Source organism: Pelophylax lessonae (assembly GCF_965119305.1).
Source record: "Pelophylax lessonae genome assembly, chromosome: 1".
In the NCBI taxonomy this organism is placed as follows: Eukaryota; Metazoa; Chordata; class Amphibia; order Anura; family Ranidae; genus Pelophylax; species Pelophylax lessonae.
Genome location: NC_138768.1, coordinates 361,883,712 through 361,900,851, shown reverse-complemented (window position 1 = coordinate 361,900,851; position 17,140 = coordinate 361,883,712). Strand labels below are relative to the sequence as shown.

Sequence of the window (17,140 nt, the reverse complement as noted above, 5' to 3'; positions counted from 1 at the left end):
CGTGTTTCACCGGCCAATCAGCGGTGATGGGTATGACTGTACGTGCTTTTTATGCAATGTAATTCTGTCAGATATAATGGTACATGTTTATTAAAACTGGGGGAAAAACTAGAATGAAAGTGTTTTGCACTTCATTTTATAGCAAAATTTAAGAATTCTGATTGGCTATGAAGGGCAATAACTCCACGTTTCTCCCTTTTTTTTCCTTTAGTTTAAACAGATTAATCAATGTCTTTGAAGATGGTCCTTGTTGACAGACACAGGACTCAAACCCCAGGATATGAACATGCTGGCTTAACAAATACAAAGCCTGTGTAGCATACTAGAGGCAGGCATATCCCCTATTCTCTTCCTGGAAGTAGCCTGTGGTGTCTATTTTTTTGGCAGGCAATGGTTTACTATGCCAGAGCTGCATGTGGTTATGGGTAAACAAAAGGAAAAAAACAGTGGCGCCAAAATGCAAACAGTGATGCTAGGGATAGTTAATACCAAGCTAAAAATAAAAGTCCATAAGTCCACTGATCAAGATAAATGTCCAAGTACTGATAGTGAAGATGGCATAAACCAGCATCAATGACAGCACCCTGACCCTTATGAGTGAAGCAATAGACTCCGCAGGTATACAAATGAAAGTGCAGAGGTGTGCCAGACTGACTGTAGTATTGATGAGAGATCAATTTATTAGAAACCTAAAAAAGAGGACAACTCACATCAAGCAGGCATGCACACATCAAGTGATGTGTCACTCCTGGGGGCGGAGGGGGGGGTTCCACGGGTGGTCCTGGATGATGGGTAACATCGGGATGCTGAAGCAGTGAAGATGTTGTCAGTGGTAAGCAGCCACTCGCCGCATTAACCAGCTTGGATGGATAAACGATCAGAGGCTGCCACTGCTGAGCTCCCCCTTCGAAAATGCTTGTTCCCTGGCTGCTCCAATATATGTAATACTCTCGGAAGTACAGAACTGGAAAAGTATTCAGATCAGGAGTTCTAATGTCACTCTGACTTTCTAAACTGCATGGTTGTTCTGGATGACTCAAAAAGTATTAAAGCCAGAAAGGCAACTACAACCTTTAGAAGGAGGTTGGCAATGACAATATACTATTTTTCCTAGACTTTGACAGTGCCCTCTAGACTTTGCTGATGCTATCTTTTGTGCTGGAAAATGCCATTATCTCCTGTTGTTGTTTCAAGAATAAAACTAAACTGTTTTTACCTTTTTGCCTTTTTTTTATGTCCTTTATTGTCTTGTATACCTACTGTATTACGTTTACCTTTAAAAGTCTCCCAGAAGCATATAAATAGTTAGAAATCCACTTCAGCTGCATTTATAGAAGAAAATGTCACTGAAGGCCATGCGGAATTTACATTTAGTGAACTTGGTACGTTTGCATTGTAGCTGAAGTTTGATAAACAGGCCCTGAAAATTCTAATTATTTTCACAGCTTCAGCACAAGGCGACCCTGTGCCCTGTCATGGAAAAAAACAATTCTTAGAAGTATTACAAAACATCTTTATATTGGCTCAGAGATGTCTGATATAGTGAGTCATTTCTCCTGCGAGTTCAGTTATTTTGAAACAGTGCAAATTATTTAATTGAGGAATATTTGAGATTGTTCGATTAACCCAGTATAAAAACACAGCAATCCCCTAATAGCATAGGATAGTAGGGGTTGTTTTTAACCAAATACAAATATTAACAGTTAACTATTGCAACCAGTCTAGTGCTTGCATAGATTTTGCAGTATTTTTGTCCTAGGATGGTTCGGGCAAATTGACAATTTTTTCTATTGCGAAGCTTTCCAGGCATTAGTTAAACGCTGGTATAAGTGTATAAATGTAGCAGGGGGCTATGTAAAAAAAATAAATGCAGTTTCCACTCCTTGAAATCTGTTCTTTTATTAACCACTTGCCGACCGGTCACGTTGACCGTACTGCGGCAAAGTGGTTCGTTATCGTCCAGCGACGTAGTACTACGTCGCTGGACTCCTACCCCTGTAGGCGGCGCGCTCCCGCTGTTTTCATTCACAGCGGGAGTCGGGCCAGGGGAGGAGCGGCGGCTTTTGTGATTTTTTTTACCAAACATAGGTAGCAGAAAACAAATTGGCCAAAAATTTAAAAAAATTTTGATTTTTACATTTTTTTGGGGGGGAATTTCATATAAAAAAATGTTAAAAATATTGTTATTTTTTCAAAATAAACGCTCTGTTTTTGTTTATAGCGCAAAAAGTAAAAATCGCACAGGTGATCAAATACCACCAAAAGAAAGCTCTGTTTGTGGGGAAAAAAAGGATGTAAATTTCGTTTGGGTACGGCGTCGCACGACCACGCAATTGTCAGTTAAAGTCACACAGCGCCGAATCGCAAAAAGTGGCCTGGACGTAAAACAGCAAAATCCTCCGGTGGTAAAGTGGTTAAATAAATTCAAAAGTCCCAGTTTTACTTAAATGCTTCTCGTATATCACAATGCTGTGATGTCCAAAGTAATGGCATTTTCACCTAAAATGAATATGATGTTGCTAGCCCAGAGTCTTACATTTTTAGATATTCCAATGATACATACCTTAAATCCCCATGGTTAGTCAGGTTGACTGGTTTATGGTTATGAAAACATGTAATTAATTAGTCTGGAAAGGAAAACTGTGTGTTTCCAATAACTTTCAGCCTGTCTGCTTTTTCGGTAACTGCAAGGTTTGCGCAGCGTAACATAGCTTTAAAGAATATGTAAAAACAGTGAAAATAATAAATAGAGTAGGAGGACTAGGAAAAGATTCCACAACTCCTTCTTGTAAGCTGTTCAAATAGAATTCTCTGCCAGCCATCTGCAAACACAGAGAGAATGCGGCTCCACCATCCTAAAAAACCCACAAACTTTTACAATTTGAGAGAAGAATGCTGAAAAAGTAAGTCTGTAAAACAAGCACTCAGACTGCAAACTGGAGCTTGAAACCAGTGGCTGAATGCAGCTTCAGCCTTGGAGCTAGAAATCCTGGGATATGGGGCATGTGTCCTTCATTTTTGAAATGTCATGTCAAGGTCTAACAGATACTGAAGAGCAGTAAAAGTCCTGTAAGACTGTAAGCTCCATTGGGCTACAGCTAAGTTCTATAAATAATAAGGTCATGTCACAAAGAAAATACAGAAGAATTTCTGAAATTCAGCTTCCATTATCACTATTGGAAATCCCATAATTGCTGTTTGAAAGCCTGCTGAAAATTTGTAACAAATGTGCAGTGATGGAGGACATCTTACTGGTTTGGACAGCGAAAAGTAGATTTGATAGGATCATGTAAGTTGAATTTTAGTGATTTTTTTGCTGGAAAGGTATCACCAATGGCAGAAAATATCCATGAGACATGACCCTAAGCAGATATAAAATTTTTCACCTTTCTTTATTTGTTGGTTGTGTTTTGGTTATTTTCTATTGCTGCTTAGGTGTATGACCTTTTGCAGGATGGAAGATGCATAATCACCATCTTCAGTATCTACTTTCGATATCTAGTGCAACTTCTGATCAATACACAATTATTTGTAGCTGCGTTAACCACTTGCCGACCGCTCACATGGAGCGTACTGCGGCAAAGTGGCTCGTTCCCGTCCAGCGACGTAGACCTACGTCGCTGGACTCCTTCCCCTGTAGGCGGCGCTCGCGCGCCGCCGGAGGCGCGCTCCCGCTGTTTTCATTCACAGCAGAGTCGGGCCAGGGGAGGAGCAGCGGCGATCGCCGCTGCTCTGCCCCGATCGTCGGGGAATCGAGTGAGGAGATCCGCCCTCCTGTGTAAACAGAGTGGGCGGATCTCCATAGTGACAGGGACTGACAGATCGGAGTGTTCAGCATAGCTGAACATCCGATCTGTCCTTCTGTCACTCAGTCACCTCCCCCCCCACACGTCAGTAAGCACCAGGCATACATTAACCCCTCCCTCTCCAATAAAATTAACCCCTTCACTGCCAGTGTCATTTTTACAGTAACAGTGCATATGTATAGCACTGATTACTGCAGTAATGTCACTGGTAACCCCAAAAGTGTCAAAAATGTCAGTCAAGGGTCCGATCTGTCCGCCGCAATGTCGCAGTCCCGCAAAAAAAATCGCAGATCCCCGCCATTATGCGTTAAAAAAAAAACACCAATAACTTTTGCGCAAACCAATCAAAATACGCTTATTGCGATTTTTTTACCAAACATAGGTAGCAGAAAACAAATTGGCCAAAAATTTAAAAAAAAATAGATTTTTACATTTTTTTGGGGGGGAATTTCATATAAAAAAATGTTAAAAATTTTGTTATTTTTTCAAAATAAAAGCTCTTTTTTATGTTTATAGCGCAAAAAGTAAAAATCGCACAGGTGATCAAATACCACCAAAAGAAAGCTCTGTTAGTGGGAAAAAAAGGACGTAAATTTCGTTTGGGTACGGCATCGCACGACCGCGCAATTGTCAGTTAAAGTCGCACAGCGCCGAATCGCAAAAAGTGGCCTGGACGGAAGACAGCAAAATCCTCCGGTGGTCAAGTGGTTAATAAGCAGTGTAGCCAGCTACTGAAACAAAACTGTAACTAGCTATAAATTTGACACAGAAAAGAATTACAGACATCTGTAGCTAATACAAATCTCTGCTGCAAAGTAGCTAATGTGACACAGCCCTAATAACCAGACTGGACTTAGCTTGAAAAGTGCACAGAAATTACAGTTCCTTCCCTTCAGCAACACTCCCATGACCAGACAGATCATTACTTCAGTTAGTTAAGTCCTGTTTGGTTGTGTAGCACCCTGCCCTAGGCTGGAGAAATGCATTTTTTGGCTCTGCTGTACTCAGTGGAACAGAAATTTTTTCAGGTTTGGTCAGGTCTATTAGTAAACCTGTGGGTTGATTGCTCCTGCTTGCCTCTGGAAGAGGATTCCAGAGATAAAGTGAGAGGATCAATCTTCGCACTATGAATATTTGTCTGACCTCAGCCAATCCCTAGGAAGGGGCACCCAGAAGGTGGCTGTGGAGAAGATAAATATTTGCGAAGGCATCTTCTTCTGGGGTCCCTGCCCCTGGGATGCAGCTTGAGCTACTGAAGATCTGTTGCTGTTAGGCCAAAGCAAGTACTTGGTTGACAGCCAGAAAGACATCTGCTAGAGGAGACTATCTTATGAATCTGGGCTTGAGAAGGACCACATTTCACTGTAGAGTGTCACAGGGAAGCTGGTTGGAGCGCTGATTCTGGACATTGTAAGTAGGACCTTTGCCTCAAGCTTCAGGGGTGTCTGTGCTTTGAGGTTAGACTCCATGGGTAGCTACAAGGACTGTAGCTTAGTATGACCATCTGTCCCCTCTACCCCCAGCAATTTTTAAGGCTGTTGCTGAAGGATTTTTGCTTGAGAATCTGTACTCCTGTACTTGCCTGTGTTTTTGGAGTGCCTGTGTTTTTGGAGTATCCTGCACCCTCCTCCGTCTCTCCTATTCAAGTACTACAATAAAACTACAAAATGACACACCTAGACTGAGCCTGTGTTATCAATGTACTCTGGAACTAGTATCTGGCCTGGCAGCCTCCGAAGAGGTAAGACCTGGGTCATTTCCAGCTGCCCCTCCAGGCGAAAGCGCTACAGTTGGAAGCTCAGTTAACCTCAAGCCAAATTGATAATCTGAGGGATGCTAAACAATTCTTCCGCTACTGCTCAAAGATCCCTATGCTGCTACAGGCAGAGGATCACGGCAGGGCACAGATCCTATGTTGGGATTTTTGGCAGATATGGGGGGTGGGCATATAGTTTCAGCAGACCGGGTATGAAGTACATACACTATGTGACCTCTGAGATTTTAGGATGCATTGACATACCAGGTGTTTACATTATGTACAGTATGTATAAATGTATCTAGCTGCTTTTTTCAGGTAACCAGCAAATTATTTGTACATGTATATTACTAAATATTTCTATTGGCTAATGTTGAATTTCTCTTTACCTTTTGGCCCTCAGATATTATGCCGATAATGCCACTGCCTCGTGTGAGAGATGTGACATAGTCTGCAAGGAATGTCAGGGACCAAATTCAAATGACTGCAGTGCCTGCTTTGATAAATTTTTCCTGATGAGAACTAACAAACAATGTTATAGTTCATGTCCTGAATACTACTATGAAGACCATGCCCAGAAAATTTGTGAAAGGTGCCACCCAACCTGCAGGACTTGTAGTGGTAAGAGGTGCTTGCTAAACTGCTCAAATACTGTACAGCAATGATCAGTAAAAGGAAGTTCATTTACCCTGGACTCTCTAGAATATAAAATGGTGTTAAGGTAGGCAATGTGCTTAAAGTGACTCATATCAAAGGATGTTGTTTTCTGTAAAGGCAAGAGACCATTATTTAAAAAGAAAAGGCCTACTCTTTTATTCACCTAAAGACCTAAAATAATTTAATGTAAATACAAAACTTTAAATCATAGACAAAAAACTTAAAACTTGCCTAGTTCCTACCCGAAGAATCACCTTACACATGAAAGTTTAAAAAAATACTCTCAGCTCATTATTGTACAGTTTTAAAATGACCTATGCTACATTCTTTGTGTCATGCTCAGCTGTCAGATTTGATTGCCAATTAGGCTTACAACATACTAATTTTATCATTACTCTAACCCACTTTTGTTTTAAAATGACTATGGAAAGGAGAGAGTGGAACTGTAGCCTCAGTTCTCCCTCATCCTCTAGGTTACTGTAGGCCAGCACCATTGCTACCTAATTGCTGTAGGCATTTCACATCTTAAAAAAGCTTTAAACATTATAAAAGGCACATTTGAGATTTAAGCCCTTACTGTGACCACTAAAACCTTTAGGGCTCTTTAACACGGTCCGCCTCCGTAGGCGGATCCGTGCTACACAGCAGGGGATCCTAAACACAGATCCCAGCTGAGCAGGAAGGTGACATCTCCCTTTCCGCTCTGTGTGCGGAGAGGGAGATGCCAGAGCCCCATGCATCTCTATGGGGGAATCGGATGAGAGCGGACCGCCTGTCCGCTCTCATCCGATCCCATCCGATCCGATCCCCTGGACGGATGGAAAATTGGGTAGCATCTGTCCAGATTTCACGGACAGGATCGGATGCGGATGGCAGCGGGTGTCAGCGGACATGTCACCTCTGACATCCGCTGCCCCATAGGGATGCATGGGGGATCCGATCAGATCCGCCTAAAAAACTGACAGGCGGATCTGATCGGATAGCTCGTGTGAAAGGGGCCTTATTCTTTTAGTAGTTAACATTTCTTTTAAAATGTTCTCATATATCTGAGACATCAAAAGCTACAGATAAGAATCACATGTATGCAATTGATGGGTTTTCTTCATCAAGTTGACAGTTTTCCATAACTCTAATATGAAGGAAAATGTAAGTGGCTCCCTTTCCTCTAGTATCTAAACCTCAGTTTAGTAAAACTATTTCAGCTACAGGGAAAACTTGTATTGATGCCTTGTAAATCACCCCGTGAAAATAAACTGCAGCAGGATAAGATTCAGCATAACCCTCTCTATCATATTTTTTATTTCTATTAACAAACTGGGATGGTGATTTGCAGGTAGATGATTACTCCATTCCCCCTCTAAATAACGATTGTGTAGTTCACAGTATATTTATTATAGGTTCTATATAGCGTTGCCAATATACGTGGTGTTTCACATATATATTGCACATTCATATCAGTGCCTGCCCTCAAGAAGCTTACAATCTAAGGTTCCTAACTTAAATTCATACACATACTAGGGCAAATTTATCCTAGAGCCAATTAACCTACCAGCATGTCTTTGGAGTGTGGGAGGAAACCCACGCAGGCACAGAGAGAACATACAAACTCCAGGCTGGTAGGGCGGTGGTTGGGATTTGAACTAACAACCCTAGCGCTGCCAGGCAGAAGTGCTAAACACTTAGCCACTGTGCTGCCCAACGCTACAACGTATTATTAAGGCATGACTAGATGACCAATAATAGGCCACTCCAACTCCAACTCCAATATCTCAAAATATTGGTGCTTATCAAACACTCCTATAGCATTAATGCACATTAATAGGTTTAGTGAGCATTAAAAACGCTCCTCCCAAACGCCTTATGTACGTTTGTGGCACTTGTTAAAACTGCACCACAAACACCTGCAATAGCTGGCTGCTAAGGAGCAGGCTGGGAAGCCAGCAGCCGCTTCCTTAACAACCGATGAGTCATCAGCTGTCAGCAGGCTTCCCACTGACAGCTTAAACAAAAATAATAATGCCGGTAAAAAAAAAAACGCGTGGGGTCCCCCCCCCCCAGTCCATACCAGGCCATTTGAGTCTGGTATGGACTGTGGGGGGAACCCCATGCAAAACATTAGAAAAAAAACAGCGTGGGGTGCCCCCCAAGATCATACCAGATCCTGCGGTCTGATATTGATTTTGAGGGGAAACCCCATGCCAAAAAAAATGAAAAAAAAAGGTGTGGGGTCCCCCCCAAATTTTTGCCAGACCCTTACCCGAGCATGCAGCCCGGCAGGTCCGAAAAGGGGGGTGAGCAAGACCCCCCTCCTGAACAAAACTAGGCCACATGCCCTTAACATGGGGGTGGGTGCTTTGGGGCAGGGGGGCTCTGTGCCCCACCACCCCAAAGCACCTTGTCCTCATGTTGATGGGGACAAGGGCCTCTTCCTGACAAACCTGGGCAGTGGCTGTGGGGGTCTGCGGGCAGGGGGGCCCTGATCCTGGGCCCCCTCCATGTGAATGAGTATGGGGTACATTGTAGCCCTACCCATTCACCCAAAAAAAAAGTGTAGTGTTACAAAAGCAAAGAGACAGTTTTTGACAAGTCCTTTATTAATTGAAGAATGTCCCCCATCGTAGCTCCAACAAGACTTCTTTCTTCAGTCTTCTTCTGATGTCTCCTTCCTCTGGTCTTCTCCTTCTTCTGATGTCTTCTTCATCCTGTCTTCTTTCTTTGCTGTCTTCTCCGTCGGATAATGTATTCTCCCTCCGTTGATGATGTCATCGTCGTCTTCTTCTGCCACCGCCAACCCGCTCAAAATAAAGAAAAAATCTGTCCTGCTCTGACGATGGCTTCCGCTGTTATGCCAGCTAAGCTGTCTGACAGCTTTTATATAACTATGGGGCATGGCCACCGGATAATGTCACCCAGAGACCCAGCCCCTTGTGATGTCACTGCCCAGGGCACGCCAAGATATAAAAAAAATGTAAATAAAAAAAAAGCCACGTGGGGTCCCCCCAAGACCATACCAGACCCTTCGGTCTGATATGGACTTTGAGGGGAAACCCCACTCCAAAAAAATGGAAAAAAAAAAAGAAAAAAAAAAAAACGGCACGGGGGACACAAAAGTGTCTGGTATGGTCTTGGGAGGATCCCCACGCCCTTTTTTGCTTTTAATTGTGACATAGGCCTGGATTGGACTCGGGGGGGGGGGGGACCCCACACCATTTTTTTGTGTTTTACCGGACTTTTTTTTTCTTCTTTCAGCTGTCAGCGGGAAACCGCCGAAAGCTGATGACTCATCGGCTGTTAAGGATGCGGCAGCCACTCTTTAACAACCAGCTAAAATTCTCATTGTACCATTGACATGTATGCCAGTGTAGTTGCAGCGTGCTACTATAGACTTGAATGGGAGGCATTGAAAGGCTTTAAACGACTCCTGACTCAACATGAGGCTTCCATTTTGAAGCAAAGTGACGCTAACGCTTCATGTTTTTATAATGTGAAATGCACTGTGCTGTCCATTGTATCATTTGCATAGGCATTTGAGGGGCGTTTTTACCCACCCTCAAACGCCTGCTTTTAATGCCAGTGTGAACTCAGTCTAAATTAAGTTGAGACCACCTGTTTTGTGGAATGGAAAGAATGTGAATAGTTTTTTTTTTCTAGTGCTTTATACTGTGCTTACTAAAACATGCACAAACAAATACACACTGCATGACTGTTGCTCATAGGGTTCAATGAATGAGCAGGGTAGTCATCAGGTTACACTGTTAACTTGGCCATACATGGGCAGATATAACAGGTGAGGTTTTCCCACCCGATGTAGTGTAACCCTTTGCATGCTCAGGCTCAGATCATACCAATCTAGAATAACATTCTCCCAATTCAATTGTTTTCAAGCACTAATTGTCCAGACTAGTCCACAAGAAATGCAGTATATTTGTATCACTGGCAAATTATATGAGGTCCTCTTCAAATCTTACCACCTTTAATTTCCAGACACCAGGCTCTACCTCGATACAGTCCAATGAAACACTGTGACTAATAAATGCAATTCCTCATTAGCAGACACAGCTGATGCCTACAAACCTTAAGATTCCATTCACACTTGTGAAATGTGTCGTGCGACTTTGGACATCAAAGTCGCATGACAGGTCACACCCCATTCTTTTCAATGATACCCGTTCAAATTGGTGTGACTCAAAGTCGCAGTGATTTTGAAAAGATTATTTTAATAATTCAATCTGGGCCACCATGTATCTATAGCTCTATATACTTAAATGTTTTTAGTTGAAACACAGTAACTTTTGTTTTGTGTTTTGCTTCACTTTACTGCAGAAGACTTTGTAAAAGGTCCCTGCATTACTTTGTCTGTTGATAGAGTGTAAAGTCGTATCAAAGTCGCAATCCAAAGTCACACTGAAAATCAAGGCTAAAGCTTCTTATGACTAAATATTAACATATTTTGTTTTTTGATCCAGGTTCAGGCGCCCTATTGTGCACATCATGTGTGTCAAGTTACCAGCTGCAAGGGGGAATTTGTCTCTCTGAGTGTTTTGCTGGAGAATACAAGAGTGATCAGGTATGCAAATTTTAGAGACAGCTACATTTCTTCAAGATTACATTTACCTATGTATGTAGGCTCCATGTTTATTAATCTGCCTTTTAAAGGGACCAGATGCAAAGTGTGAACAATGCCATGAAAGCTGTGTGGAGTGTAAGGGACCTGGACCACTGAACTGTACTGTGTGCCCAGCAAGCTTTTTGCTATATGTGAATGAAGGAAGGTGTGTTCATTGCTGCCATTCTAAGCCAGAAGACTTTGGTGAATGCTGTGATTGTAGTGAAGTACCAGGTAAGAACAATATCAGAAACATAAATATATTTATAGTATATATAAAAGTAGTAGTAGTCAGTACCTAGTAGTATGTAGGTTCACTTATAGGAAGCCACTTAGATAGTGGGTATTGTCCTTTAAGCGGAGCTACATCCAAAAGAGGAAGCTCCACTTTAAGTCCGCGTCCCCTTCCTTTACCGAATTTGGCATGTCTTTTGGGGGGGGGGGGGGGGTGAGTACCTATTTTGACAGGTACCCACACCCACTTTCTCTCGTATTGCCTAGGGTGCGTCTATGATCGGCTGGGTTATATGAATCTACCTAATTGGACACTGGCAGAAAAGAAGGCTACAGGGACATAATCCTGTAAAACCCCATCCCACTCTAAGCTAGAGTTAGTTTTTGCTAGTGTCCTTAGTTGATGGACCTCTTTTATTTACTGAGAGAAATTTACCTTCCTTCTTTGGTGGTTGATCCATATATACAGTATCTCTCTGAATGATGATATTCCACCAAGCTGATGCTTCTGTCATGATTCCTACTGAACCATTGGCAACAGTGGCTACTACTGCAGCTTCTGGATCAGTTGACTCACTGACAGGTCAAAAACAAAACAAAAATTCCCAGTTCACTCACCAGCTAGCCTGCAACAAAACCAAATTGACCCTGTCAAACAGTTCACGTTAAAACAAGGGGTTTAGTCCCACACAATTGCAAACATATGTGTAAGCCGCAGTGGCCACGTCAAGGCACCTCGGTGTACTGTGGTCCTAACTCTAGAATTTTGATAGTCTTCCAAATTGGAGCACATATAGCAGTGGATAGATTATGGGCAGGTTTGCCCATGCAAAGGACACTCAGTGAGGGCACAATGGCAGCTAAAGGTATCCAGTGCATCCCCACACCAAATCCCCAACTGTACAAACAAATGGCAACCACCCCAACCTCTCTAACTAGCCTTTGCAGCAATGAGCCCATGGAAGGGCAACACACATCAAAAATTGAACTGGATGGACTGATGTCTTTTTTCAACCTCACTAACTATGTAACTATGTAATTCCCAGCTCACTTGCCAGCTAGCTAGCCTGCAACAAGACCAAATTGACCCTGTCTAAAAGTTCACGTTAAAAACAAGGGGTATAGTCACACCGCTTATTAAAAAGGGGTTTAGTTGCAGTGGGGGAGATTTACTAAAACTGGCGCACACAGAATATTGTGCAGCTGTGCACAGTAAGAAATCAGCTTCTAGGTTTTATTGTCATAGCTTAACCACTTAAGCCCCGGAGGATTTGGCTGCTCAAAGACCAGGGCCTATTTTGCGATTCGGCACTGTGTGATTTTAACGGACAATTGCGCGGTCGTGCGACGCTGTACCCAAATGAAATTGACGTCCTTTTTTTCCCACAAACAGAGCTTTCTTTTGGTGGTATTTGATCATCTGTGCGATTTTTAGTTTTTGCGCTATAATCAGAAAATAAGTGACAATTTTGAAAAAATAACAATATTTTTCACATTTTTTTATATAGAAATTCCCCAAAAAAATGTAAAAATCAAAATTTTTTAACATTTTAGGCCAATTTGTTTTCTGCTACATATTTTTGGTGAAAAAAAATCGAAATAAGTGTATTTTAATTGGTTTGCGCAAAAGTTATTGTGTTTATTAACTATGGGAAAGATTTATGTCATTTTTATTGTTTTTTTTTTTTTAAACTAGTAATGGCGGCGATCTGCGATTTTGTTTCGGGACTGCGACTTTGCGGCGGACAGATCGGACCCTTGACTGAAATTTTTTACACTTTTGGGGGTACCAGTGACATTACTACAGTAATCAGTGCTATACATATGCACTGTTACTGTAAAAATTACACTGGCAGGGAAGGGGTTAACTTTATTAGTGATCAAGGGGTTAAGTGTGTCCCTAGGGGCGTGCTTCTAACTGTAAAGGGGCGTGGCTTTTGATGTAACCACAGAGACATACGATCCTACATAGCAGGATCCTATGATCTCTGCAGTTACACCAGGGAGAATGACAGACAGCTTTGTTTACATTAGCCGCCTGCCTTTCTCCCTCTCCAGCGGGAGATCACGAGTGACCGGCGGACATCGTAGCCGCCGGTCACTCGCGCGGGGATGGCAGTGAATGAGCGGGGGCGGGAGCACGGCTCCGGCGGCGTGCGCTCGCCCCCTATTGGCTCGCGGGCGAGTGACGTACCTATAGGTCACTTTGCCCAGGGGGGCTGACCGCCACAGTATATGTACTTGCGGCGATCAGCAAGTGGTTAATTGACATCGCCGCACTACTGACGCGTTGTGCTTATACAGCTTTTGAGAAAGCCAGTATAGGCAAAACGCATCAATGTCAGCACGCTGGGTGGGGGCTAGGATATCATCTTGTTGAGGTTTTGATCTGTTATTCTCTACATGCGCTTCTCTTTGATTTCTCTGTGAGTGGTAAGTTATTTTAAAAAAATAAGTTTTGTGGTCTACACCAGGGGTCTCGAAATCATGGCTGTCCAGTTGTTCAGGAACTACAATTCCCATCATGCCTAGTCATGTTTGTGAATGTCAGGGTTTTACAATGCCTCATGGGACGTGTAGTTCCAGAAAAGCTGGAGGGCTGTAGTTTGGAGATCCCTGGTCTACACTATTATTTCTCTTTTATGCATTACATGAATAACATCCATTGGGGGCTTCAGAACATAATAAAGGAACTGTGAGCTGGCTGATAACATTGGTTACCACAAGCTTTATTTGATCTCCTTTATTGCAGTGGGGTCCATCGGATCAGGTGAGAAGACACCCATAGGCACCTTTCACATGGGCGTCATGCGTTCAGTCATGTTTTTGCTAAGAAAAAAAGATTCAGTTTACATCAGTTTTTCATCCATATACATCAGTTATTTAAATAGAGCAAAAATGCAGACTCGTCCCGTTTAGAAAACTGACCTGAAACTGACCAAAAAATGAATGTAAACAGATGACATTAATTTACATCCGTTTACCATAGGAATGCATTGCTGTGATTATCGAGCAGAGACACAGAACAGAGCTCTGACTATGAAAACAAGGCAGAGCTCTGTTCTGACAGTGGGAAAGTGATGGATTTTTCTTCTTTCTCAGCCAGTGTCATTAGTACAGTGCATATTCTTAGCACTGCATTAGTGTCACTGGTTCCCACAAAGTGACAGTTAGTGTCCGATTGTCGCTGATCGCCGCCATTACTAGTATATAAAAAAAAAAGAAATAACAATTCCAGTGTATATACCATAGTTTTTAGATGCTATAACTTTTGTGCAAACCAATCAATATACACTTATTGGGATTTGTTTTTGCCAAAAACATGTAGCAGGATACATATTGGCCTAAATTTTTGAAGAAATTAGATTTTTTTATTTATTTTTTTTTTTTAATTGGATATGTTGTATAGCATAAAGTAACAAATGTATTTTTTTTTGTTTTTTCAAAATTGTCAGGTTTTTTTTGTTTAAAGCGCAAAAAAAAAAAAAACGCAGTGGTGATCAAATACCACCAAAAGAAAGCTCTATTTGTGGGAAAAAAATTACACAAATTTATTTGGGGAAAGCGTTGCAAGACCGTTCAATTGTCAGTTGACCACTTGCCGACCGCCGCACGACTATATACTGCGGCGGTCAGCCCCTCCTGGCCAAAGTGACGTACCGGTACGTCGCTCGCCCACTAGCCTCTAGGGGGCGAACGCGCGCCGCCGGAGGCACGCTCCTGCCCCCGCTCGTTCCCTGACATCCCCGCACGAGAGACCGGCATGTCCGATGTCTGCCGGCCACTCGCAATCTCCCGCTGGAGAGGGAGAAAGGCAGACGGCTGATGTAAACAAAGCCGCCTGTAATTCTCCCTGATGTAACTGCAGAGACTACACGATCCTGCTATGTAGAATCGTATGTCTCAGTGGTTACATCACAAGCCACGCTCCCTCACAGTTAGAATCACGCCCCTAGGGATACATTTAACCCACTGATCACCAATAAAGTTAACCCCTTCCTTGCCAGTGTCATTTTTACAGTAACAATGCATATGTATAGCACTGATTACTGAAATAATGTCACTGGTACCCCCAAAAGTGTCAAAAATGTCAGTCAAGGGTCCGATCTGTCCGCCGCAATGTCGCAGTCCCACAAAAAAAATCGCAGATCGCCGCCATTACTAGTTAAAAAAAACCCAATAAAAATGACATAAATCTTACTCGTAGTTAGTAAACGCAAGAACTTTTGCGCAAACCAATCAAAATACGCTTATAGCTGAAAACAAATTGGCCTAAAATGTTAAAAAATTTAGATTTTTACTTTTCTTTTTGGGGGGGGGGGGTTTATATAAAAAAAATTTAAAATATTGTTATTTTTTCAAAATTGTCACTCTTTTTTTGTTTATAGCGCAAAAAATTAAAAATCGCACAGGTGATCAAATACCACCAAAAGAAAGCTCTGTTTGTGGGAAAAAAAAGAACGTTAATTTCATTTGGGTACAGCGTCGCACGACCGCGCAATTGTCCGTTAAAATCACGCAGTGCCGAATCGCAAAATAGGCCCTAGTCTTTGAGCAGGAAAATCCCCCGGGGCTTAAGTGGTTAAAGTAACGCTGTGCTGTATGGCAAAAAAGAGCCTGGTCATAAGGGGGGGGTTAATCTTCCAGGGGTCAAGTGGTTAACAGGCAATTGCGCGGTCATGCAATACTGTACGAAAATGAAACTTTTAACATTTTTTTCACACAAATAGAACTTTGTTTTGGTGGTATTTGATCACCACTAGGTTTTTTATTTTTTGCGATATAAACGAAAAATGACCGAAAATTTACTTTTTATTTTCACTTAGCCCAAGCAGGCACAATGACATACATGTACCAGATTGTACCTCCTTGTGCTGCGTAGCTGCAGTATATGTACTGTCGTGGATTGGCAAGTGGTTAGGGATTACAAGCTGCAATTTATTATACTTTTGGTTTTGGGTTTAATACCTAACAAGCATAATTTTAGTTTAATCAAAGCATACCATTAATACCTGTTCTAAAGAGACACATTTTTTATTATAGGCTCCGCAAATCACAAAGTCCCTTTTATTTTGACATTTATATACAATATATATATGTATATACACACACAGTGATATATATATATATATATATAGTAAAATATTTGTCCTCGAGTTAGACAATTCTAAAATAACATAACAACAAATGTATTTACTTTGGTTAATGGGTAAATACTTTATACAAGAAAGTGCAGCTGAAAAAGTACAGGTGGATAATATACATTGCAGTGGAATGAGACACTGTCCGTTATCTATTTGTAATAAACCAAGTCATCTTTTCTGTATTCTTTTAGAGGAATGCAAGTTAATTCCTGGAGTCCTGACAGAGAACAACGTGCACAAGAAGACTGCTTTGTTTCTTGCCACATCTATTCTGCTGGTGCTTAGCATTGGAGCAATCTTATTCTTTTGGCGAAGAGCCCGGGCAAAAGCTTCATCTGTCATCAAAGGTGGATATGAAAAGCTGCCAGACCAAACAAAATCCTTCCAATCTTTCAAGAGCAACAGAGAGAGTACCTCCAGTTTTCAGCGGGATCACGTGATTGAGTATCATGATCGCGAGGAGGAAGAAGATGATGATGATGATGACGAAGATATCGTTTACATGGGTCAAGATGGGACAGTGTATCGAAAGTTTAAATATGGACTCTTAGAAGACGATGAAGATGAGGATTTAGAATACGATGATGAAAGTTATTCATTTAGATAATTAATTAAAACACTTTTTGCTATAGTTAAAAAAAAAGAAATTGTAGCACTGGATGCGTGTAGACTGAAGCACCAAACACTTGCTTACATTTTATAGCCAGAATAATGGAACCTGGTAGCTATGGGTAACACCTTGACATTTCATAATGTCTGTGACACAATCTCTTTTCACATTTTCAATAAATGATATCAATGCAGTTTCTGTATGGTGCCTTTTGTCCTTACTCTGTGTAAGGAGACCTGCTTTTTTTAAGTGATCTGCTTAGTACTCCCAAACTGATTATGTGTGAAATATTACTGAAACATGCTGCTATCAGCAGAGTGTACAATT

At 41.8% G+C, this 17,140-nt stretch overlaps 1 protein-coding gene across 1 annotated transcript in view; it reads left to right on the top strand.

Moving 5' to 3' along the window:
- Positions 1 to 16,875, top strand: part of PCSK5 (proprotein convertase subtilisin/kexin type 5) — a 684,033-nt gene extending 667,158 nt beyond the window's left edge. The window contains exons 34-37 of the mRNA XM_082244075.1: positions 5,966 to 6,183; positions 10,686 to 10,786; positions 10,876 to 11,059; positions 16,395 to 16,875. Of these exons, the coding sequence (XP_082100201.1) occupies positions 5,966 to 6,183; positions 10,686 to 10,786; positions 10,876 to 11,059; positions 16,395 to 16,810 (919 nt within the window). The 3' untranslated portion in view covers positions 16,811 to 16,875. The remainder of the gene's footprint in view (positions 1 to 5,965; positions 6,184 to 10,685; positions 10,787 to 10,875; positions 11,060 to 16,394) is intronic.
- The last annotated feature ends 265 nt before the right edge of the window (positions 16,876 to 17,140 follow it).